Here is a 26,639-nt window from a genome sequence, read left to right as displayed (position 1 = left end):
TTACTACTTATATGTTTTTTCTTATTTCTAAGCAGAAAAAAGCATTAAAAAAAAAAACACTTTTTCGGCTAAATATTGCGTACTTAACTGGCAGTGCATACCTAAGAAATGCGTACTTAAGCGGGAAATTAAGAACTAAAAGAAATTGTGAACCCCCTTTGAAAAAAGTCTAGGCACGCCCCTGAAGTACTAGCTAATTAAAATTAAAAGCTCTCATCTTAGTTTAAGTACGTAAATAATATGTTACATTGCATTATTATTTTATAGTAAGCATATAAGATTAGCAAAATATTTATAAATTTAAACAATTTTTTAATTAACCTTTCTCGAAAATCATACTCAACTGATTTAAGTAATTTAAACAAAAGCAAGATGTGACCTCACAAGGTAAACAACAAGAAAAACAGAAAAAAAAAGTCAAAAGCAGTTTACAATTGTACAATGTAGTATTTGTTAATTAATATCAAAAAAAAGTCAATATAGTAGGTATATTTGCTACCTCTCGTTTAGTTACGCAAGTTTGCTGTGAATACAATTTGCGTATATTTGCAAGAGGCGATAGTATGCAACAAAAATTAAACACTAACAAAACTTATAAAGTTTAGAAAATAGTTATAATTATTTTCACTTATAATATTTTATACATAAATTAAGAAAAATAGTTTTACCAGAAATTAATTTTAGTAGATGTCATAATACGCTAAAAATTAAAAAACTTAGTTATTTTGTTATTTAACTAATAAAAATTTATAAAATAAAGTATTACATGTCATGATAATTTTGCACAAACATAGTTTTTTTTAGGCAACTGAAAATAATATTACCAGTACAGAAAGGTGACAACAAAAAAGCATAGAAAATTACATAAACTCCAATAGATAGTGAGCGTAAGCAGATGAGTCATTAAAAACGACAAAGAAACTTGGATTAGTAATATTATCAACAACACAGTCATACGCTTCATTAGATCCTTGTTTGATCGGAATCGCAGTGATGCCGTTATTCCCGCTGCAACATTCCCCACATATAACCTCGGTAAGGAACATGCTTCGAACTCCATTAGTTCCAGGTTGGGAATAACCATGTGAGTATTGAGATGATTTTGCAAAGTAGACTCCTCTTCCGTAGCTTCCTGCAATGTAAACAAGTATTTATCCTTTAAATTACTTTATTTAACTACCGGTGGAAATAGTAGACTTGTTGCAAAGCTTCTGATTTATGAGTTTTTAGGAATTAAGATTGTTTGATTTACTTAGCTTGTTGATTGCTTTAAAAATTAGCGCATAACTAAGTATCTTGATCTAAGATATTTCATTAAATTAAATATAACCTTTTTTTCAAAACCTTTAGTATACCATCAGTCTACATTTAGTAAACTTTATACTCTTTTATGAACATTTTGAACTTGAGTAGTTATAAAAAACTATGAGTCCCTACACTAGACGTAAGTGCTAACGAAATATCATTTTTAATATTTAAGTTTTAGTGCGTTCATTTTAAATTAGTAGATTTGAAAGTTTTTGCTTCAAATAATGACTTTTATTAAAAATTTTATTCAATTGCCAAAACATTTATTTTCACCTAAAAAAAGTTGATATTCTTATATTTGGAAAGTAAGTATTTATGCTGAACTTGATTTACAAACTAAGTTGTTTAAGACAATATCATTAAAAAAACAAAAGTCTTAATATATTGATAGAAAAAAACTCTATTTTATAAATTAATTTGTAAAAATATAAACTACACCAACACAAAGACTATTACTAAGAACAATTTAGATTATAATAAATTTAACATTAAAAATAATACCATTTCCGGCGTGACTTCTATCAAAACCATTGGTGATGATGTTGTTAACTGATTGTTGTTTAGTTCCGTGAAACAACAATCGTGTAGCTGATTGACCTGGTAGCTTGCTTTCAACTTTCTGCTTTTGTACTTGAAACTGCTTGTACAGCACAACATTTTGTAGTCGAAAAAGCTGAGTTTGATCTATAATTACTTTCAAAAAAGCAATAAAATATTTAGAAATTACAAAAAATATTTTACAGAACAATCTAAAATACTATACTAAACTGAAAAAATATCAATAAAATAAAAAAAACTAACATTTACAACCCTAGAGATAGGTAGACCAGCGTTTTTATAGGTAGCTAATATTTTGTTTTGTTCAGCTGAATTAGGAAGGACTAAAACTTTCTTGACTTGTTGATTGTTCATATTGTCCCAGTTGTCAGGAAAACTGTAAGCTAGAAAGTTACATTGCTATAAAATAATAACGTTGTAATTATCTACGTGGTTGTGCTTGAATTTTTTATTTGCTTATTAATAAGTTGATAGAAGTTAAACTTTTTAAACGCAATGTATACGTAATATTAGTTTTACTTATTAATTAAAGCTTTGGGTAGTCATTTGGATTTAGAGCGAATTTCGTTGACTTCGTAGTTTCAGGTATAGTTATCAATAATGTTTAATAGTTTAAAACTAACGTTTAAGATTTTTATGCTTTAGTTAAATTATTTTATTTACATTCTTCAAATTTGAAACTGTGTGTAAGTTACTTGAAAGCCATACAACAATGAAAAAGCATTATGAATTTATAAAAAGCTGACAATTGAAATACTTAAAACTGAAAATAGTTAAGAGGACAAATTTTATTAATTTTTAAATTTTCAGGTCTTATAAAGTTATTGAGAAAGAAATAAACACTATAGTACATATCTAAAACATTTTTTTTTATTTAAATATGAAATCCATAAATAGAAAATTACATAATTACAAAACAAAACATTAAATGTCAATATATGAAATTTAAAAATGTCAAATTGTTCGAAATGTTAAAAACTTTAGGTAAAAAAACTTCAATCATTACAAGTTCTAATCATTCTAAACATAAAACAAAATCAAGATGAAAAAGCTCTAATTTTTTGTGAAATATTTTTCCGGCAGATGGGGCAATTAAGCAATCTGTCTGCGCATTGCGAGCAAGTGCAAATATGACCGCATGGTATGAACAAGATCTGCAGTGGTTGCGACAAACATACTTTGCACGTTTTCTCAGCTATTAGTCTTTCGACGGTTTCGTTTTCTTCAAATTTATAAAAAAAAACAATATACTTAAGCTATTGATGTTGTTATTTATTGTTGACTTTTTTATTTATTTTTACTAAAACTATATATTTTTCAGATTAATAAGATCTATTTAAGAAACTATATGATAATGTTTTTTATCAACTGATCATTTTTACCTTCACTTGAGTTTCCGGCTAGTTTTCTTTTGATTTTCGACCAACTGTTTTCGTTTTCTTCTGTAATTTTCATATCTTTAAAGTTAACAGAGTATGGTTTCGAGTTTTTGGTGTCGTACAAACTAAAACTGGTGTCGTTGATGTTGTCCTGAAAATAATCAAAAAATAGTTAAATACATTGTTATACAAAATTTTGTAAAGTATTAAATAACTACTTTCTCATCCTTATGTTAGTTAAAACATGAGTACTTAAAAAGTACTTGATGAGTTTTTAATGAGTTTTTAATAATTTTTAAGTACGAATAGGTTGCAATCTGTATAAATATTTCGTCGAGCTTCTTAGTATGGAATACCTCAGTTAGTTTTAATAAATTATCCAGTAAAAGTTGTTGTTAATATGTTTCAATTAAATTGTTTCAGTTTGATCTTTTATTATCAAAGTTTAGAAAATAATTAAAATTTAATCATTTATAATACTCTCTAGTCAAATCTTTGTTGAGCACTATAATTTTTATACAAAATATTTTGAAATACTACTATTATGATTGTAAAACAGTTTAAAAAAATGAAATTATGTAAAATATATTATTATTCCTTGACATTTTACAAATAATGGGTCGGATTTTATTTAAACATTTTTGAGAGTCTCTAAGTTGAAAAACACTGTAGGTAGAAATACAAAAGTTAATGGTTAACGATCTTCTTATAAAATAATCAATTTACTTATTAATCTAAAAAACATTTTAACTATAAAGTATACTTTTTAAGATTTAGTTTCTTTTTTTTACAATCTTATTTAAATACTATTCGCTGGAAGTAGATTTATAATTGATAATCAAAGAGCATTCTAATTTTTATTTAAAGAAGCAACTATTCAACTCAATAAATCGCTCATTCTTTAAAACTTACTTCGTAGTTGTTTTCAAGAATATAATTCAGGTGAATATCAACTTCTTTCCAAACATTATTCCTGTCCATTTCAAACCACTGAACAAACTTAGCATTTGTAATTTCTTTGTCGAACTGATGCAAGTCAGACTGTATGGCACTTTTTGTCTCATGAACGTTTTCCTTGAACCCAGATATAAGGGCCCAGCTCACGTACCTGTTAAAAAATTAATATAGTTTATGTTCTGTTCTACTTAATGCTATATTGTATGTTAGTGATCTATATTGTATCTGGAGAATAATCTAAACTCTACCTTACTTTATATAAATTTATCTAAATCAAAATTGCTGCATTTTTTCTTCAGATGCCTTTGTTAGTATTCAGGGTATAAACACTTTATTATTGAATTAAGTTCTTTAAAAAGAGAACACGGATAGTTTATGAACATAATCTTAATAAAAAAAAACAAAATAGTACTAATCTAGTTATAGAAAAGTGATGTTTTTTTTATGTTGAATAATCTTCAGTTTTAATTTTTGATTAATATATACAATTTTTCAATTTATTGTGTTACTTAGTTCTCCCTACAGTTTCTATATGTTTAGTTTTGTATACTTTTAACAATTTTTAAGTTATTCAAAAAGAGTGCTTCTTCAACTAAACATAAAATAATTTGTTTTAGAAAATTGATGCATCGAAAAGTTGACAAATTACTAAGAAATATTATGTTAAAGAATCATAGTTTTTATTTTGTTTATTTTTCTTGTAAACGAAATACATAAGTACCTGTTTGATTCAATTTTAATTTTTACACCGTTTTTTTCTTCGAGTTCTTCGATAAAATCCTTTTTGTTTTCGTGATACTTTCCAAGCAGATGGTCTTCAAATCTCAGCGTTTTGCAATTTTTTGACTCATAAGTAGATATATCGCTAAGAGCCTGTATAAAAAACTTAAGATAAAAATTAAAGTAGTTTTTAAGTTTTCTTAATCTAATTAAAATTTGAATATTGAATAGTAATGAGATTTAAGACTTTAAAAATGGTTAAGTAAGAAAAATTTTAAAACTTTACTTGAAAATTGTTTTTAGGCAGCAATTGTAATGTGCAACAAATATTTGCTTTTATTTTAAGGTTATTGTTTATAACTTAAGTATGAAAAACTTGCATAAATTATTTAAACTCAATTAATATTTATTTGTTTTTGAAAACTATATTTCAATATTTTATAATGAGTTGTTTCTGAAAATAAAAGTTCTAACAATAGTTTTGATTTAAAAAGTTTTTTTTTAGCTCCACTCACATCGTTTATACACTTTTTGTTCTCTGAACAAAACAAAATTTCCATTTTTGGATGGCAATTATTCGTTGTTTTTGTTGAACTTGTAGAAGCTGACACTGTTGTAAAATTCATTTTTTAAATTATTAAACATAGCTAAATTTAATCTTCAGAGAATTTCAGCATACTTTATGTTTTCCACAGACGTATAAATACAAAAAAAAATAAAATTACTTAAACTCAAATTTTATTTTTAATATAATATATAAAACAAAGTTATAAGTGAAGCAAAACTTTACTTACTGTCAGAAACTTTAGTCGTGTATTTAGTAAGCTCTTTTTTGAAGGGATCAATGAATTTTTCTTCAACAAAAGTTAACAAAACTTCTTTTATTGAGTTAGTTTGTCCAAGTACGGTGTTTAAACTTTCTATTGTGATGCTTGCACTCATTTCAGCTGTCCATCGAGATCCACCTGAAAATAGCAAGCAATATAAATGTAAATTAATAAAATAGTTCAAACTAAAGATTAAACTGGCTTTATTTATTTAAATGTTCAAAGTATTTAACAAACTTGTATTGATAACAAAATGAACAGTCGTATAAAGTTTTGCTAATAATTGTGCTTAAAAATTTTGATCATCTGAAAAAAAAACTTAAAAACTTGAATACTCAACTACTAACAGAAATAAGAGCTTAAGTTTTTAAAAGTTAAACTAAATTTCATAATAGTTAAACAGTATATATTTCCACTTCAAATTTATTAAAATTCTAGGCATGGTTTGCAAAAACGTATTTCTTAATTCAAGTCTTTAATGGTTTAAGTAAAGTGATTATCTTCGTTCAATTCATACATAAATTTAAGCTTAAAATTAAGCTTAAGCTGTAGCTTAAGCTTAAATAAATTTTACTTATTTAAATTATATTTTTTCCTTGATGGTAAAACAGGAGTTTTAATAAGTGTTGTAGTTCATTTATAAAACCTCACTCAATGATACAACAGTTAAAACTCATTGGAAACAATTAAAGTATTACACTTCGTTTTTAACAACAAACTTAATCTCTACGCAAAATTTTTACTGTTTTTTTTACTTTGAAATAGTTCTAAAAAACTTATAACAAAGTTCACTCACCAAAAGCTGGAAGAGCAACAGTTTTTGCATTTAGCCTTACAAGCTGTTGTAATGCCTCGATTATAATCGCTTTATCCGCGTTTAAATCGTCACTTAGCCTTACATGTACCACATTTTTACAACTTAAAGAGTATCCTTTAGTAACTATAACATTACTCGATCTATTTGCCTGTACCAACGAATTTAATTCGTCTAAGATTTGCTGGCCTCCTTTACTTATTATATGGTTTAAAAGAGGACCTGTAAGTTGTTAAAGTTTTTCTTAAAAAAAGCACTCAACTTTAAATAGTTCATTTTAAATTAAAAAATGTTAAGTTATTTATTATACTATAAAGGGAGTTTTTTACATCAACACTCCAAACTTAAAAAAATGTATATAGTTTATTGAAAGACAAAAAATACGCTCAAAATATTTGGTCTTAGGACCTGATGAACAAAAAAACTTTTCGGTAATTGAATCGCACACCACGGATGCCTTTTAACGTCTTGTACAGGACGTTAATTAAAAGTTAATATACTATTATTAAAAATTATACATGTTCAGATTCAAAAGATTTCAGAATTTTGTGATATCATAACTTTAAAAAAAAGTTTTATTTATTGATAGTTGCAAAAACAAAATAAAAGTTCATACCAGAAAAGTTTTTGTTGCTTGCACAAATTGCAATACATTTTTGTGCTGCAATATCTCCTGTTACAATCTTTATTGATGTTGATCCAAGCATATAAGTGTTCTTTTGTTGTAGAAAATTTTGAGGAATCTGTTATTTTTGTTTAAATCATATTCTTTTTGAAGTTATATTTGTTATTTTTTAAACTAGTCATTTAATTCACAACAAAACTTATGAAGTTTTTTGACCCTAATCGATGCATAAGTAAGTTTAAAAAAACTGTAACAAATTTATATTAATCAGCATATTTACTAGTTTACTCAATAGTTTAATTCAAAAACTTATGAAAGTTCATTGAAATTGTTATTTTTTGAAATATAACACGTTCACAAACACAACAATTAGAAGCTTTTACATTTTGTTTAGAAAATGATGTTTCATTTGGTGCTTCAACATTAACTTTGGTGTTTTGCGGTTTTTGATGTTTTTCATTGCAGTAAAATTTAGCATTGCGAGTCCATAGTGACAATATTGCTTCGCTGCTGTTTTCTTGAAGTTGAACCTTTTTATGAGTACTATTTATTCTATATGATATTAATTTGAATTTACAAGAAAAATATTTTTTACTTCAAATGAACAACTTCTTTTTTTTTCTTTATTAAGATATCTAGCTGATAACCTTTGTTGTCTTTTAAGCTCAAAAACTTTTTTTTTCACAACTATGATATGTCTTTGTCAATATAACTTAAATCTAGGTTTTGAATACTTTAAATTGTCATCAAACTGAACCTGTTTAATAGGGCTTTCAGGTCTGATCTCGAAAAAATACGAAATTGTTTCACAAATGAGCTTGCTGCAAATTTTCGGATCGCCTCCGAAGCTTCCGCAACTTATCACGGGAAACGCGATTGATTTTACATCTAATTCCTCAGCTCTCTGCAGTGCCGTGTCAACGCAACTCTTCAAGTAGTTTGATGACTCCACCTCGTTTGATTGGTGCCAACTTTTGAGTAAAAAGGTAATTATAGCTACGACAGCTGTTAAAAATTTATCTATTTCCTCAACAAAAAATGCCGGAGAGTTTAACTTTTTAACAAAAGAGTATCATGCAGGGGCGTAGTGTGGGGAGGGACACTGGCGCATGCGTGCCAACCAAAAAAAAAAGAATTAAAAAAATAGAACGTATTATCTTTACCTTTTACTGTTTATTTTCTCTGCTTAATTTGCCTTTTTTCAACTATGTTTATCTAGTATTCGAAAAGTTAGACGAAATTTTGAATACCAATTAGTGAAAAGTTAGGGAAATTACCCAATGTACCGATGTTGATGAATCATTCCATAAAGAAAAAATTTATAACTTCTTTAACTTCATAAGAATTTAGACTCAAAAAGAACGCAACTAATTAGTGCACCGCAGTAGTATAACCTTATGACAGATTTTTCTACAAAAAGTTTACAAAAATAATACGTCACGCTTAAAGAAAAATTAAACAACTTTACAAGGTTTTTTATGCTACAATAAATGTTAAGACTACTGCTAGTTTTTTTTAAACTTACAAGAAAAAGCGTGTCGGCCTATGAGAAATAAACCTTGTTTGTGATTTTTATTTTAAACAAACACAATTAGATGAATTAAATTTAAAAAGTATACTTTTAAATATCTTACAAAGTTGTAATAAATTGTAATAACAGTTATAAAGTTAGTCTATTTAACTTCTGTGTAACTTTATTTAAATTATGTGCAATGAGGTGTTGTTATCACTGTTGTATTGTATATTAAAGAGATTGATATTCTTTTCGTATATAAAACAGATAATTTCATTTTAATGAATATATTCATTTTTAAAGATATAAAGTTTACTGTAAGTAGTAAAACAATTTTTATTTAGTAAGTTTACATTTGTGCAAGTATAAGTAATTCTAATGAAATTCATACTTTTTTTTTAGTTGTTTAATTTTGTAATATATAAGTACTTTAAAAACAGTTACTTTGAACTTATTTTACTAAATGAATTTATTTGAATTATATTACTTATAAAAAGATATTTTTATAGCTAATTACAAAAGTTTTAACTTAGAGAAGTTTTTGAGAAAAAAATTGCGCACCCCCTGACCAAAATACCATGCTACGCCACTGGTATCCTGTAAATGATGAAAATTTTATTCAAAATTTTTGAATTTATTTTTAGGCTAGCGTATACAGCTCAATGCATTAAAAGTTACACGACAAAACCACGCACAAAAATAAAACTTTAAACGGACTATACCTAGAAAGTTATTGAGAAAATTGAAAGGCTACAAAACACCAGATAACATATTTAAAAACTAACTTAGGTCCAGAAGCATGTATAACTTTTTTGCATGGAAGTTTTCCTGCGCCTGTGACAACTGCATCCCCATTGTACAAAACTCCTATTGATTCCTGAACTGCAAGTAACTCCTCTTGAAGGTCTTGTCCACCTGATTAAAATTGTTAAACAAATATACATATATTAACATGTAAAGAAAAGCAAAGCTTTAAAAAAAAATTATGTTCACTGCTAGTACTTATTAACTGATTGATTAAAATCAAATAAAAAATGTTCTGAATGAAGATTCTTAAAAGAATTTACAAGTACATGGTCTGGTAATTTACTGTAAAACTTGCTTAAAAAGTCTTAAGCTACAGTTTAGTATTACTAAATAAAAATCGGCAAGATCTTACCAACCTCTACGGATTATATGACCAGATACACCTTTGTTGAACAAGTCAAGCTGGTCGTTTGTTGGGTTTACTATGACGTCACCTTTGAAAGACGCGATGTCACCCTTGACAACCTTAACCGTGACCTTGCTGTTGGTTTTCAAAACTCCTTCGTATTTTGTTTCTTCTACTATCTAAAACAAAAGTGTTAAAAAGTTTTTATTCAAATAAAACGAAAAACCGATAACTTAGAATTTTAGCAACTAGTTCAATTTTTTTTGTTTTCTTATCAGCTTAGAACTAATAACTTGTTTTTTTATTTATAAACAGATTGCATTTTTAGTTTATGTACTTTTAAAATTTAAATATATATTGTTTGGTTTTAAAAGCAAATAAAACTTTTAAAAAATTCTATATCATCAACTACTTTTAGCATAAAAGTCTATTTAAAAGAAAAAAAATGCTTAAAACTATTAAAATTTTCTATCAACGAACCTTTGGCTTGGATTCTACTAAGCATTTTACTTTATTCTCATTGAATTTCTTTAGATTTTCTAACGAACTTTTAGTTTCGTTGAAGGACAGTAAAACAATAACTTTACGGTTTTCTTGAACTTTTTCCAAAAATTCATGTCCTTCTTTAGAATTTAAAAAGTTTTTCATTGATTTGTTATTTATAGTTTTTCTTGAAACTATCAACTTGCTTAGTCTTTTGTTTAAGTCCATTGTAGCTACAAAAATAAGTGTATGTACTTTAGTGTTTTTAGTGATATTTAAATCTATAAAAAACTTTCATAAACTATAAATTTAAAACTAATTGCTATTTTATCAGGTAAACCTTGCAAATATAAAAACTTGTTAAATTTCTATTTTGATAAAAACTAAAATAGATTAACTACTCATTGAGAACAAAAGAATTAATATAATTAAAACTATTAGCTAATACATTTTGGTTCGAAACGAATTAATATTGCGTTAAAAAGAATTTTTTTAAACGTATTAATTTTGACAACTACTGTTAAAAATTCTAAATATAAATAAACGCATACAATACAATAAATATCTAAAATATCTAACTAGTCTAAGGTTTAAAAATAAACGAAATTTAAATTTCACTTGTTTAAAAAATTTAAGGTCTTAAAGCAAGTAAAGCCTTTTAAAAAAGTAAATAAACACGTAGACTAAAATAAAAAGTATGTATTTTTGTTGTAGCGACTATTTCAAGATTAAATTACTTCTTCATAAACAAAAAACAGAAAATTGCAATACTTATACATAGCACTAAAAATTTAAAAAATGTAGAATTTTATTTTAGGTCAGAAAAGTTAAGTTCTACAACACTTTTGTTTAGTCAAATGCTAATTTTCAATAATAGTAATAATAACTGTTTTCAAATAATTTGTTTAAGTGTTCACACCTTCTTTCATTTTGTTGTTGGTCGTTTCGATTTCAATTTTTTCTTTTACCATTCGAAGTTTGTAAAAATTAAAAGTTAGATATTTAACAGCATACAAACATTTTTCAAACTCGCTCTCTATAACTTTTTTTTCAGTCTTTGATTCTTCTAAGCGCTTAAGTATTTTGTTAACAAAGTTATTTGAATTTTGAAGGAATAAAATGTCCATTGTACCTGGTTTCGGACTCTACAAACAAAAACTTGCAGAGTTTGTAAAGTATATTTATTACAGCTAATCAAAGACAATTGTGTTTATTTTTTTAATTTACTTTTTAGTTATATCTTATTATAGCTTATTGAACGACAAAAAAGCGCTAAAAATATTTTGTCTTAATACCTGGTGCACAAACTACCTTTCGGTTATCGAGTCGCACACCACGGATACCTTTTAACGTCTTTTCCATGTCTTAACACAATTTTGTTATTATACTGCATTATAGTTAGATAAAAAAACGTTTTTAATCAAATGCGATCAATTTTAAGTACAACTACTGTTTAAATATAAAAGCTGTTTATTAAATATTGTAAAAAGCTAACTTGGTAGCTTTTTATATAAACTCCTTCTTTGTTGATAGATTCACACAGTGAGCTCCATTCTCGGTTATTTTTTAATTTTTCAAAGTTTATAGCTATTGTTTTCATCTGAATACTTTTTCCTATAATAGCTACTACATCACTGGCATTTGTAAAGTTTGTGTGAAGAATGTTAAAATTGTTGATTGTTGTTCTTTCAATACAAGCTAAAAGGCGATATTTTTAAACTTAAACTAATATAAAGTACAAATATATATAAATTCTATAAGATATTTTTGAACAACAATAACTTAAGGAGACTTTGTTTTTATATTTTTCTAACCTACTGCTTTAATTTCTTTTAGCTTGATTTTGATTGTTTTGAAAAGACCTTCTTTTAACTTCTTGTCATTCATACAAAAACAGAGAAACGATTTCTTTATTTCAGATAATTGACTTCTAATAGGGTATGTTTTTACAGTCTAATCAAAAAATGTTTGATATATTTTAATGTTAACTTGCAACAGTTTTTAATTGAATAAAACACCATACCAGCTTAGATGTCATTATTTCTTAAAAAAGGTTAATAGTAGTTTTAAAACATTAGAACAGATCATAATTCATAAAAAGGGTTGTTTACTTTTCGATTAAACTATATCTTTTGTTCTGAAAGCTTTGAAGAAAAATAAGTTATAAAACTTTAATAATTAAAAGAAAAACAAGATTTTTTAGGTTTTAAGATATAGCTTAAAACCTAAACGTTAAGCTTCAAAACACTTTGTTTCGATTGTTTTGAAAATGTTAAGTTCTTTAAAATTGAAACATCAAAACTTACTGTTAAACAATGTATTAGTTTAAACTATTTATTACAATACATTTACCTCTAGAAATTGACTTAGCTCGTTAAAGCAAACATCTACTTTAGAAATATCTGATAGTTCAGATTTTTTGTAAAAGCATATTTTGTTTTGTTGTTTATTAAGCGTTACAGTCACTATTTTTGTATATTTTGCTTTAAAATCATCAAACCAAGACACATTTTCCAAAAAGCTGTAAAAACATACAACAATTTTACTTAGTTACGAACATTTCTGATGTTTTTTAAACTCTAAAACATTTTTAAATAAAAATACTTAAGTAAATTAATATTAAGAAATGCATGTAGTACTAGAATTTTAAGTGTTAGCCTGAAGCACAAAATAATACTATTATAAAAATTATAAACAAGAAGTTAAGTATAAAAACAAGCAAAATACTTTTGTTTAATTTTTGGAAACGCGTTTTAGTTAAATAAAAGATAACTTCACCAACTATAAATATGTTTCATTTACTTCCAGTAAACGAGATAAATTTGGTTCGTCCTTTTGTAAATTTGAAAAAGGTTTCCCATTAACTGCTGATTGCATATTTTCCTCATTGTAGTTGTAACAAGGACTAATTACTAAAACTTTGTTGTTGATTTTTATGTTAGTTCGTTTTGATCTTTTTATGACATCTGACGCAACTGAATAATAATGTTATTACAAAACCTTATATAACAAATTAATACTTATAATGCTTAATAATTAATTGATTAATATATATATAACATACACTAACATTTATTTTGGCGTTGAACTGTTTTAAAAAGTTTCTATTAAACCATTAGTAAAAAAACTAAACTTATTTGAAAAATATAGAACTTTTTGGAAAAAAACTCTTAATATTACTTTTAGTAATACTGTTGTGTTTTATACATATTTATTAGTATTTTTCTTTTCTTCAGACTTAAATAGTACAAGTACTGTATTCAAGACAAATTGTAATATAAATATATACAAACTTGATATTATATAAAATACAGTAACCTTTACAATCAGCAAAAAAGACATATACGAGATCCGTTTGATGTTTATTTCTTACAACATGAGTTACATTCTTTCCACCAGTTTTGTTTTCATTTGAGAAAAATATTTTGACAAAATCCAAACTTAAGTCTGTTGAAATTCCGGAAACATTGATACAGTCAGTTTCAAAAACATTTTTAACCTGTGTTTTATTTTGTTTTTATATATAATATTTTGTTTAAAAATTGAATACCATTTTTAGTAAACTATGTCTAGTTGTATAAGTTAGTTTGATTAACTTAAAATTTGTAAAACAAAGTTATAAGTAACAAACTTCAATCATACGGGATTCCAAAAAACTTCCATCAACTGAGTCTTTAATGTGGTTAACTTCGGCTAGAAAAAAATAGTTTTTTAATTTAAAGTTTAAAATTTAGTTTCTCACCTAATTAAATTTAGTTTTAACTAACTTAAAGAAACTAAATTTTATTAAATATTTTTTTAGAACTATCATATCTATTTTTCTTAGATTTTTCAATGCATTTTCGCTAATTTAACATCTGTAACTTTACTTTTTTATGTTTACTTTTATCAGTTTTTTTTAAATGTGTTATGTCTAATAAACAATGCTTCTTGAAAACCATCTATTTCTTGTACTTTCTTATGGACGAGCATTTATTATTTCTATTTTGTATGTACTAAGTTATCGCCTTTTATACTAAACAAGTAAGTTTAAACTTGTTAATTAATTTTTATAAATAAAACTTTGTTTAATTTTTTTTTTATTTAAAGGTTTTAGCTTAAATTGTTGAATATAAATTTATTTTATTTTTATTTTCCTCTTATGTGTCCTGTTTAAGAAACTCAGAATTTGATGTCTGAGTCCAAAAATGCACAATAAACAATATAATAATAACAAAAATATTAACAACATGTTCAGAAAGAGTTGAAGTTTAAAGGTTAATAGTATTTTGTTTCAGTTAATTTTTTTGAAAATCAAATTATTTTTTTATAGTTGATATTAACTTTATGTGTAAATCTCTCCTTCGTAAGTTATGATTAGCAAGGTTATGTTTAAAAAAGAATCCAAAAAAACGGAGTTTTAAAAATTTAAAAGTCTTTTAGAATAAACCAAAGTTCGCTTACTTTTTTTAATGTTCTGTGCTTAATTGTTAGGCTAGAAAGATATTTAAACACATTACTCTTTCTTTAAAATAATAGTATTTAAACGAACTAAAATAGACTTTAAAAACTTACTGTTAGTTTCATAAGTTATCAAGTAAGAGGTTGGTGTAATATTTTCAATTGACACTGGTGATGCTTGATTCACTACATCTTTGTTTTCCAAAAACATTTCGATCAAAAGCTTGTTCATGTTTTCCTTTAACCCCTGTGTTTTATTTTTAATTGTAGTTGTTTTTATACCAATAAAAACAATTTGAACTATATTCTTTGAACTATTTCTAAACTTCTTTTTCTAACTTATGTCTACTTACTTTAATAATGAACTTATTTTTCTGCATCTCAGGTAAAGTTTTTGAAAAAACAGTAATTTTGTTTTCATCTAATTCGTAGTTGCTATTCATTGTTACTTTTTCCTTGTCTAAAGTAACAAAATGATTTTAAGGTTTTCTTTCAACCATATTAATTTAAAGTTTCATGACTAACAAAGTAAAATCATTGAAATTAAAAACTAAAAACAAGTTGTATTTCTAACTACTTTTGATTGATTATGTATACAACAACCTTGTAAACTATCAAAAATAATGAGAACTCCATCGGTTATTGATCGCATCAAGTTTATTTTACCACCGCTTGTTCTCCGTTTATTTTCAAAATACAACTTTAGTTTTTCACAACTTGTCTTTGCAGAAACGTTAGTAACTAAAATGGCTCTGAAAATTAAGCATCTGTTAAATTCTATTTTAAGATAGTTTTTACAAGTCAGTAAATTAAAAATGAGAGAAAGTATTAATGTTCACTTCTTTATTCATTTGATCTTGAATTGGAAAAAATCATTTGGTCTTTAAACCACTCGTTATTTTAACTCTTAAATTTTAAAAATAAAACATCAAAGTTTTTAACTACTGAAAAAAAAGAAACATATAAAATAACTAAAAAGCTTAAAAAACAAAAGTGGCGAACATTTTTTTCACTGCGTAATTTATAAAATATACAACATATTGATCAGCATAAAAAAAAGTTTTTACCGAATGTTTTAGATAAAAGTGATACTTTAGTTAAACAAACTAATACCGACCCATTTTTATTAAACTTTATTGATGACGAATCTAAAGCATCCATAAAGTCTTGTAAATTTAAAACTTCACTTGAGTTAAGTTGTTTTTGTTTCTTTATTGTTTCTGCAGTCGCTATTTTTGTCTTGATTGGATTTACACTTTGTCGATAATCTGAAAATAGTTTATTTGGCAAGTAACAATTATACTTCATTATACAAAACTCTACTTTTATAAGTCATTAATGTTTTTTTAAATATTATATGATATTTTAACCTTTAAAATAGATCAAAAATTCTACTCATTATGTAAAAATTTAGTCAAACACAGATTTTATTATCAAAGCAACTTTGATGTTATAAATTGTAACAAACTTTCACTATTTGACCATTCAACCGTTAGTTGTCGCCCTGTTCTATGACAAACAAGCCCTTTTTCTATTAGATTTCTCGCATCATTCTACATAGGTATAAAAATTGTTACTGAAACTAAATATATATTATTGCATAAAAAAATAATTTACTTTTATAACTTTTTATAAAAAACAATAATTTGCTATTCTCAAATTAATTAAGTTAGCATCTAAAAGTTATACTTACGTGGTTCACAAAAGTAACATTGAGATATTTGGTTGAAGTTTCAGACATGAAAAACTTGTGTATCCATCCAAAGCTGTGAAAAAAACGTTTATAACTTATTTTTTTCTTTTTTAAAGTGGAAAACCAGAAGAAACTATTAAAGTTTTAAAATTATAAAACAATTACGTAAAAGCTCTAAATAAATGAAACCATATGAAAAATAGTAAAATACCTTCCAATTAAACCCTTTAAGTAGTGTCTATTGTAACTTTGAGGAGGTATGTCTTTTACGTGAACAATTTTTTTTATTGATTCATTTGTGATATTTAGGCCCGAAGCAGCTAAAATAAGTTATAACTTGTGTGATAGTGTAAGTATATGTTTAAAAAATTCTTACCTATTGTAAGTTTAGAATCTCTGTTTCTAGACTTTGATCGTGATCTTCTATGTCCATAATGAACTTTTGCTTGCTGTTGAGGTCTAGCTAATGCTGCATTAGAAAAAAAGGTTGTACCAGTCTTAGTAATTGATTTAATGCTTATATATTCTGCTTTTTACTAGATATAATGTAGTTTTAAAGGTATTATTGTGTATGTTTTAACTGTACATTCTTAGTGAACATAGAAAACCTCTTGTTACTAAAGCTTTAAAATTCAAAGTTTTATTTTAAACACGAAACAAATAACAAGTTTTTGATTTAAAACAAACAGTAAACTAAGTTTAGAAAAATTAAAATTTATTTACTTTAAGCTTCTAACTAGAATGAACAACCTTAATAATTCTTACTTGCTATGTAAAATACTTTTACAATATTATTTACTGACTACAGTTTGTTAGTTACACTATTAGTTTGAGTTATAAATTATAAAATTTAAGTGAACATCATAAAAACGTAGTTAAATTTTCTTATAATAATAAATCTATAAAAATTAATCTTCTAAAACTGTACTATAAGTAAAAAAAAGTAAAAACAAACTGTTGTACACAGCTTATTTCCTATAAAAAATTACAACAAACGCCTTACATATTTTAACTCCAAGTTTTTCTTCAACTTTTTGTTCTCTGATATCACGAGCTACAATCAAAGTGAATAACTAAGTTATTTCTAAATTAGCCTATCAAAGTTTCTACAAATGATTTAGACTAATTTACTTAAAAAAGATAACTACAAGAGATTGATAAAATTTAAATGAAACAAACAAGCACCTTCAGTATCGCACCAATTAACAATCAAGTTGTTGAAACTATATGAATCCGAATTGGAAATAATTGATTTTTTCATTAAATTTACTGCATCTTGCTGAAAAACCAAATTTAGGAGTCAATTAATTACTTTTTTATACTCTGAATGTTTAAGAAATAAGAAGATTTTAAATTAAATTTGTGCAAAACTGTGTTCGTAAACTAAAAGTTAAAATGAGGTTTTCACAATATTTTATACATTAGTATGTATATAATATTTCTATCAAATAAGGCTGATTTCTTTTTTATTAAAGTGTGATTATTTGCTGCAAGAAAGTATGTAAATTTACTTTTTTATTTAAGGTTTCGTATAAAAATTTTAGGCTAGCGTTGTTGCGAATAGATTTAAATTTGTGTTAGATTTAAAAATCTATCAGACTTAACTTAAAAGTGTTTATAAACTTATGTAGACTTACATTTGAAACGAAATCTACTAAAGCAAAAGGTTTTTCACCCAAAGTTTTCAAAACTACTCTATCGACTTTTCCTTCTCTGAAAAGTTTTTGTATAATATAACCTTTGTGTTTTACTATAATCTAGGTTTTGTAAAAGATAAACCTGTTTAAATAGTTAAATAATAAGTAATATGTTCTTATTTTTTATAAAGTTTTTAATTAAAAAAACTGATAAAAAATCAAACTTCATAAATACTTCAAAATTTAGCAAACAATTAGTAAAAACAAACTTTTCAAAAATACTTTCAATGAAAACTTTATTAAAGTTTTCATTAGGAATTCCGGTACAAAACAAACTCTTTTGTTGATTGCGTATCGACGATTCAAAGTCCAAATATTCTTCAAAATCTGTTAATTAGTAACATAGTTAGGATTGTTCCACATGACAAATACTTTTAAAAACTTGATTGTACCAAGTTCACATAAGACCAGTTGCGACGCGTAATGTCGCAAATACTATTTCTATTTATCAATCAAAGTATGTTTTGAAGAACGTTTGTAACAAGACATTTAAGTTTACAATTTAGCTATTCTTAAGGTAAATTAAATCATATAGAATCGTTCAAAATTTCTTATATTAAACACAACAGAAATTATTCAGCTTTTGAAAGTAAATTTAATAATAAATTTACAAATTTTGTTTAGCTTATACTCAAGTCAGCTCCTTAACTTATACACATTTAAGATATTTTATAACTTTTTGAGTTGAAAATTAATGACACTGAAACTTTAACCTTTTTGGGTCATTTTGTGTTATACTATTTGCTACTTAAAAACTCGTTAATAAAGTATATTCCAAGCACAATTATTGCTGGAAGTGGGTTTATTAAAGATATACTTATTGAAATAGGTTGCTTGCAAAGTTTTTAAAAGTTGTAATAAATTAATTCAAAATAATAAATAATCAGTAATCAATAAACAAAAAAATTAAAAATATACTTTTACACAAAATAGACATAGTTTACTCAGAATTTGTATCTTTTTTACAAACCTGCGTTTATTGTGTAAGAAACAAGCAATACTCGCTTAAACCTTTCAAATTCAATGACTATATTTGTTTTTGTAGTCTTTTCAGCATCTCTCTAAACAAATATTGTTTTATTTACATCAGTTAGACTTTATTTGATGCGTTAAAAAATGTTCTTGATTTTCAAAGTTGGCAAAGTTCACTTTTAAATTTTTAAACAACAAACGGAACAAATAACTTAAGTGAATTATTGTTTGGACACATAATAAAGATAAAAATATGTTTGCAAAAACATTTACTTATTAAATTTTGAATTTCATTGCTAACAATCGTTTTTACAAGTATGTATTAAGTATGTATGCTTTTTATGTATACTTGTAAAAACTTTAATAAAAAATTATGCTTTTAATACGTACAAATTTTTTAAATAGAACTAACAGCTTAAAAATTACTTACCTCATTTACAAAAGTAACAGAAGCACTTTTTAATGTTTTAAAAACACACACATTTTGTATTGGACCAAACCTATTATAAAAATTATACATTTACTTATTAAAACAAAATGTTAATACACTTTATAAAAGCATAAAACTCACTCTGAAAATATTTCCTTAACTTTTTCTTCATACATATATTCTCTTGGAATCCTTGAGCAAAAAATACTTCTTAGTTTTTTATCAAACACTTTTACTGGTTTTGAGACTTCAACACTTTCTCTTTTATTGGTTGTGGTTTCGACTAGTTAAAATTTAAAGTACAAATTAAAAAAAAAATCAGTTATAAGCTTAACCAAAGCATTGATTTTGTGTATGCATAAAATGTTGTTTTAACTATAAATAACTAAACAATCTAGTGAAGTAATGTAGCTTGTTTTTTAGATAGGTACATCAATTTATTAAACGCAAAGCGGGTGGTTTTGCTAATCTCTACATAATCACACGCTCTACTGAACACAAAATGGAAATTTTTAGCTGGATTTTACCTTATTTGTTTCGAAACTATTAATTGTTTTTATTTAAATAAAATAACTTGTAAGCTTTTCAAGTTAATATGATTTAGAGAAATAAGCTAATAACATTGAAATGATATACATATAAATTGTTATTACATTTCAACAAAAAATGTTAGGGCTTAATAATATCTGAAACAAAAAAGCTTTTAATGTATTAAAAAAAGGTGAATATGGAAGTTAAATTTTTAAGAAAACTTTAAAATTTCTTAAAATCAAAGTTAAAAAAGCAACTCAAACAAGTTGTTCCTTCGAATTTAGTACAGAGTGTAATTATGCAGAAATGAACCAAATCACTTCTTGGAACTAAATTTCGGCCACTCAATTTTACTTTCAATTGTTCTGCAAACTTTTTGTAATAACTATTGAAACTTACTTTTAGGTTTATCTTTTTGATTGTCGTCGGTTTCTTTGGTTTTAGTTTCAGTTCTTTCTTTGTTAACAGATGTTGTTTTAATTTCAATTATTTCAGCGCAGTTTCCTTCTGAAACTTACGTAAAAAAGGTTATTAATAAAACTTTAGGTAGCCTAAAAACTTAAACTGCTTTATCTGTTAATTAATGCTTAACCAAATGGTTTTATACCTTTTCTAAATCTCACTTAAGAAAAAAATAAAATACTAGTTCTTTACCCAGCTAAGCAAAATTTTTACATATCTATTCTAACTGTCCAGTCAATGTTAATTTTATTGGTGAAGAGGGGTAGAAACAAAAGACTTTCATGTTAAAATTATACTTAAAGTTGTTTTACTACTAAAAATATTTAGAATAATTTACTTGTTTTATATAGCAATTTCTGAGTGTATGTTTATAAAAAAACGATATTTTTTATAAAACAAATAGAAGTTACAACTTTAATTTTCTTAATATTTTATAGCATTTTGAATTAAAATTAATTACAAGCATAAGCTTATTCAATCTTAAAAATTTTTTTTATATTCACAATTTTTACCAAAACGTACTTTTAGGGTTATCAGCTTTCTTACTTCCAATTTCGTTAAACTCTTCAACTTTACACTTGCTGCTTTGATTTTTGTCATTTTGTTTTTTGATTTCAAATTCTTCTTTACCGTTCTCTTCTATATTTATTTTTAACTTAGATGAGTATTAAGTTTACTAGCTTAATATGTTTGATAATTCAAAGCATCATAGTTTGAAATACTTTAGTGGTTATTTCTTTTTTAAACGTTTAAAATGAGAAATTGTTTTAGTATTAAATAAAAAAACTTATACAAAAGTGTTTATATTGTTTACATACTATATTCACTAACTACTTTCAGTACTTTGATTATTTTCTTCTGGATGCATACTTCTAGGTTTGAAAAATACCATATCAATAATTGTATCGCCAATACTGACTGATATGCCTTTTAAATTCAGTAGAAGCTCAGCGTCTAAAATTTATTCTTACTTTATTTAAAATGTATTTTAAAATTTGTTATACGCACTTTGCGTTTAAAAATCTAAATAAACAGCTTAACTTACAAACGAGAGTTCATACAATCTACGAGCTTTAAAAATTGAAGAACTTTAAACGAAAGGCAAGAATTTTAGGTTTCTATTTAGTCAAAAAGCAAAATTTTAGTAAAAATTTTGTATTTCAAGTGTTCATACTATTTTAACTAAAATATACAATTTGTTAGTTATAAATTTTCTTTAAATATACCTATCAATATTTTGTATATTTTTATCAATCGGGTGTTTGTATACATATCAGAAATCGATAAGACTAACAGAATTGTTTAAAAATATATAGTACATAAACGTTTTAACAGTTCTAAAATAAGGAACAAGATTATATGATCAGCATAACTTTTAATGCTGAAACTTGAATACGTGTTTAAAAGACAAAAATAAATTAAGATAAACTTTTATTTAATTATTAAAACCACTTTAAAAGCTTTATTAATTTGTTTGGTTACTACGATATACTAAATATTATTACTAATTTTTTAAAGTTCAAAAAGTATAAAGTAGAAAATGTACAATGACATATTAAAACATTAAATGAGTATACTTATATTATTATAAAAAAGGAAAACAAATCTATAAGTGGACTAAATAAACTTTGTAACGTTAGTACAAAATATAGAATTTTAATAAAAACCTTTATTTACAAAAAAAAAAACTTAAACTTAATGTTTCATGTATTTAATAAAATTTTAATTTAAAAAATTTAAAGCAACAACTAATGCTACTTTACGTTTTTTCATACTTGAAAAGTTATTAACTTAAATGTTTTAAACAAAATACTAATACCAAAATTGCAACAAACCTGAATTTGAACTCAGTTTTGTTTCGATTGTTTTCTGATGATCGTTTTTGTTTTCAGCTAGATTGTCACTTTTAACAAACTTAACACTTTTAACTCCTTTCACATATTTCAGTAACACACTTTTCACTTTTACTAAACTTGTTCCTTTTGGAACACCTCTAATCCAAATATTTTTTTCTGTCATGCTTGTCGTTACACAAAGCCAAGTTGGTAATTTGATTGAACTTGTTTGTCTTATTATTAATAATAAAAGTACACTGTCAATAAAAACTCAGAATTAAGTATAATTAGTACTTTATTTAAGTATACCTTTTCAAATCTTTAAGTCAAAAACTTATATATAAAATATCATTCCTGTAAAGTAACGTAGTTTGTAAAAAAATTAGTTTAATAAAAAACTATAACAAATGTATATATGAGTTCTCTACAAACTTTGTGATAAGCTGTTGACCTTTTATTTTCTAGTACGTTTGTTTTATAACAAATTAAACATTTTATATATACAAAGTTTAAAGTATATTGTATGCCAAAGATTTTTTGTTGAAAACTTAAAGAATTTTTTATGAACTCATTAATACTTACAAACGTATATTCAAAAGTAGACAAAAGTCATTTTTCTGTTTAATAAAAACCCAAAAAATGTTTAAAAACAAATCACAACTGTTGCTTGTACTCTGTAGTTATAAATGGTAATTAAATTTTACTATGCACTAAGCATAAAAAATATAAAACAAATCAGCTTTATTTATATATTCAATGCTGTACAACTTTTTTTATAATTAGCTTTTAAGTTCAGTTCTCCAAAAGTAAATTGCTGAAATGTTGCACAAATAGTTTTGTTACACGATTACCTAGCCAAGCGTTGACGTAACGAAAACGTAGTTTTTAGTGAGCTCGTGAACTAATATTTGTTCAAGTATTTATCACGGATTTTTTTTTATTTGTTCAGGATTTTTTGTTACGCAATTAAAACAATTTAAGGCATCTAAAAAAATATTTTAGTTGGATAAAAGTTTTTTAAAATAGAATACAAAACCTTATTAAGTCATGTATTTTAAAGTTAGGTGTATAAAATTCGAAAAATTGATAATGTATTTAACTTCTAACTTGTAGAGATAAGTAAAATAAAACAACTTATAAAACACATTCTTATCATACAGAAGAAATGTTTGCAATAGTTTTAAAGAATCGTTAAAGTTATTTAATGACAAAAATAAAAAATAGTAAAATCTTAAAATTTATTAAGTTTTATCATTTAAACTTAAACTAAAATATATGCTATAATTATTTCCTTGGCTGAAAATTAATAAATATAATTTTGTTAAATTTTTTTTTTTAAATAATTTATTTAAAGTTTTCTTAGCTCTCCATAAATTACACTGTAAGCGCTCGTAAAATAATTTGCTGTATATAATTTCTATAAAATTTATTTAACATTAAAACTTAGTGTTGCTTCAAGCATAATCTTTGAAGTTAGAATTTTTTTAATTACTTACTTTTTCTACGTGCGATTACTAATTACTGCCGATACCTGCATAAAACGATTAAACTTAATTGAACAAAACAACAAATTTTTAAAACCACTAAATATTACTCATTTACTTAAACTTAAATTATTCTACGTATTCTATTTTATAATTCTACGGAAAAATGTTTAAACTATAGGATAAACTAAAATTATTTTGATAAAATAGTTTTAAAAGAACAGCTTTTTATAAGCATACATTTTTAAATGTTTAAGATAATTTTGCACTGTATTGAACAAAAAATCACTTTAATTTTTTTTTATCAACTGTAATGAATGTTAATTTTTTGATTTTGTATAAAACTGGATGCAAAAAACTAATAAAACAAGTTTTACTCAAGGTTTCTTTCTTATTGATATAGATAGTATACGTTTTTAATTTGATTATTTTTAAATTTCAATTATTTAGCATGTTATTTTGTAAAAGAAAATTTTCATATGTGATTTTTTAAATTTTGTACAAAAAGTATAGTAATCATAACAAAGGTAGCTTGTGTTATTAATCATTATTAAGTTTTTTTTTTGTTGCGCGACAGTCTAATAAGTTTTTGTTCAAAAATTATATATAAATATAAAGTAATTTTTTATTGATTTTATGATAATTAACCATCTTTGTCGCTGCATGGATTATCTCAATAATTATTCTGCTAAATGTTTATATAAAAGTAATTAAAATTGTTTGCATTTGTTAAATTTAAAGTTTAAGATATTTTCTACCAACGAAACTTAAACTTCATGTAATACATCTTATTTATTGACCGTTAAGTAAGTAAACTATTTAAAAAAATGTCTTAAAAGGATTAACCAATCAACTTTGTCTGTTTGTTTTTCAAAGAAAAAAAACAGTCAATTAATTGTTTAACAATAGCTTCATAGTTTTATAAGAAAAAATATTTCATTAAAGTTTTTAAACAGTTTGTTTATAAAAAACGTAAGAAAAGCCTTGGTGTAAAAAAGGTTACACTAAATGTTACTCAAACTAACTTTTTAAGTAAATTGTTGTAGATTTTTAGGTTGTAGTAAATATTAAATTGTTTTAACTTCAGAAATATCTAGTAAAGTACGTAGAAATATTTTATTAACTGATTTTAAGTAAACAGTTTCGACTCATTGTTTTTAATTTGATGCTCGTAAACTATTTTTACTGACAATATTTGAACAGTTTACGTACTATAAGCTAATAAAGCTAATAATTTTTTTTGATACAAACCTCTTTTTTTTTGTTATATCTACTGAAAAAAAGCCATAATGTACCACTTTTTCTATGGGCTACAGCACTAATCATACTGATTAATTAAAAAAAATTATGGTTCAAAACTAAACAAAATAAATAAGAAATTGTTCGTCGTGGACAAGACACTAAAAGGTGTCATTTTTGTGCGACTCGATTATCGAAAGGTTCTTCGATACCGGTTCCTATCACAAAATATTTTGACCTTCATTTTTTTGTCGTTCAAAAAACTAGAACATAAAGCTAAAAAAAAAGGCTATTGCTATTTGAAACTAACGAGTTTGAATTAAACGGAAGTTGTAGTTCTCGTACAAAGTTAATCTATCACTAAACTATTTCAATTTTCCGTATAAATTTAGTAACTAATAAGTCGATTTTGTAAAATTTATATATTATTTTTGTGCACACTAGATAAATAAAAACAGCTTTTTATAATATTAGCGACTTTACTATTCTTTAAACTTTTATTAAGATTTATCTGTTTATTTTAAAAGTTGAATTCAGCGTTAATTACTTTTCAAACTTTAATTTTAGTAGTTTTTTATTTCTATGTGTACTAACATTGAACATGTAGTTATAATGTGAACATTTAAAGTAAAAACTAACCACAGGTGATAAAAAAATGTTAAAAACAGAACACATAAAATTTCAACCATTTAAACTTTTATCTTTATCCATTGGTTACCTCTTAATTTCTCATGTCGTCGTTAAATATTGCTGCAATCAGTTGCAGAGATCGTGCAAAGACTTAAATTTCAAACTGTTTTAAAGTTAAGTAAAAAGATAAGTTGTGGTAAAAATTTGTTGATTTTTTTGCTGTCTCACAAATCTTGTGTTTTAAACTTGTAATTAAATTATGCAATGACAGTACTATAGTTTAATTTTATCACATTTTTACTTCCTAAATATATATATTTTTTATATTTTCGTAACCGTTACATTTTAACAAACGTAATTATAAGCATTTATCTACAAAAAGCAATATGTAAAGTGAGAGCCGATATTTTTTTACTCCAAATATTTCCTACTTGATCTTTTTAAAATTTTACTTTTCTAATCTGATCATATTAAACTGGGTTATATTAAACTCGATCATACTAAACTCGGTCTTTTCTAAATAAATTATTTTATTTTATTTTTATGAATAAAAGTTTTATATACTAAAAAGTTGGCTACTACTTTTTTACTGACTATTTAAATTTTGAATGTTTAAATTAGAAGATGTAAACTAGTAACACTGTTTGTTTTTAATTTAAAGATTTTACTTAAACTTAAATGGTGAGTAAATGGCGATTATAAAAATGAGTTTGAGAAACCTGGTCTGAAACAAGAATATGCGACAGTAAACATGACCTTGTTAATAGAAAACACTTTTCTGGGAAAATTTAAAAAAATTAAACTTAAATTAAATTTAAAAAGAATAATTTTGAAAACACAAAGCAAGTATAAAAACTGGCAAATGGTATGGTAATATCACTATACGCTT

General features: G+C 24.8%; 1 protein-coding gene across 1 annotated transcript; it reads right to left on the bottom strand.

The window, feature by feature from the left end:
• Nucleotides 1-547: 547 nt before the first annotated feature.
• LOC145838730 (uncharacterized) lies at nucleotides 548-22,581 on the bottom strand. Its single transcript, XM_082946353.1, has 41 exons — nucleotides 22,398-22,581; nucleotides 21,394-21,516; nucleotides 21,085-21,201; nucleotides 20,500-20,613; nucleotides 19,711-19,852; nucleotides 19,570-19,639; nucleotides 19,138-19,228; nucleotides 18,377-18,494; nucleotides 18,108-18,183; nucleotides 17,656-17,749; nucleotides 17,474-17,524; nucleotides 16,847-16,939; nucleotides 16,682-16,790; nucleotides 16,471-16,543; nucleotides 16,246-16,330; nucleotides 15,895-16,045; nucleotides 15,381-15,529; nucleotides 15,131-15,237; nucleotides 14,892-15,024; nucleotides 13,969-14,030; nucleotides 13,656-13,836; nucleotides 13,120-13,312; nucleotides 12,690-12,858; nucleotides 12,152-12,290; nucleotides 11,833-12,035; nucleotides 11,257-11,482; nucleotides 10,335-10,570; nucleotides 9,865-10,033; nucleotides 9,487-9,616; nucleotides 7,946-8,159; nucleotides 7,572-7,718; nucleotides 7,180-7,306; nucleotides 6,546-6,785; nucleotides 5,717-5,887; nucleotides 5,438-5,532; nucleotides 4,924-5,075; nucleotides 4,158-4,353; nucleotides 3,249-3,396; nucleotides 2,110-2,249; nucleotides 1,810-1,981; nucleotides 548-1,132 (listed from the first exon to the last, which is right to left on the bottom strand). Exons 1-41 carry the CDS (start codon nucleotides 22,579-22,581, stop codon nucleotides 861-863), a joined length of 5,862 nt encoding a protein of 1,953 aa, XP_082802479.1. The 3' UTR covers nucleotides 548-860.
• Between the last annotated feature and the right edge of the window lie 4,058 nt (nucleotides 22,582-26,639).

Source organism: Thalia democratica, chromosome 6 (genome assembly GCF_965202585.1).
Source record: "Thalia democratica chromosome 6, ktThaDemo2.hap1.1, whole genome shotgun sequence".
In the NCBI taxonomy this organism is placed as follows: domain Eukaryota; kingdom Metazoa; phylum Chordata; class Thaliacea; order Salpida; family Salpidae; genus Thalia; species Thalia democratica.
The sequence above is the reverse complement of the archived record's forward strand: the minus strand, read 5'-3'. Positions and strand labels throughout refer to the sequence as shown.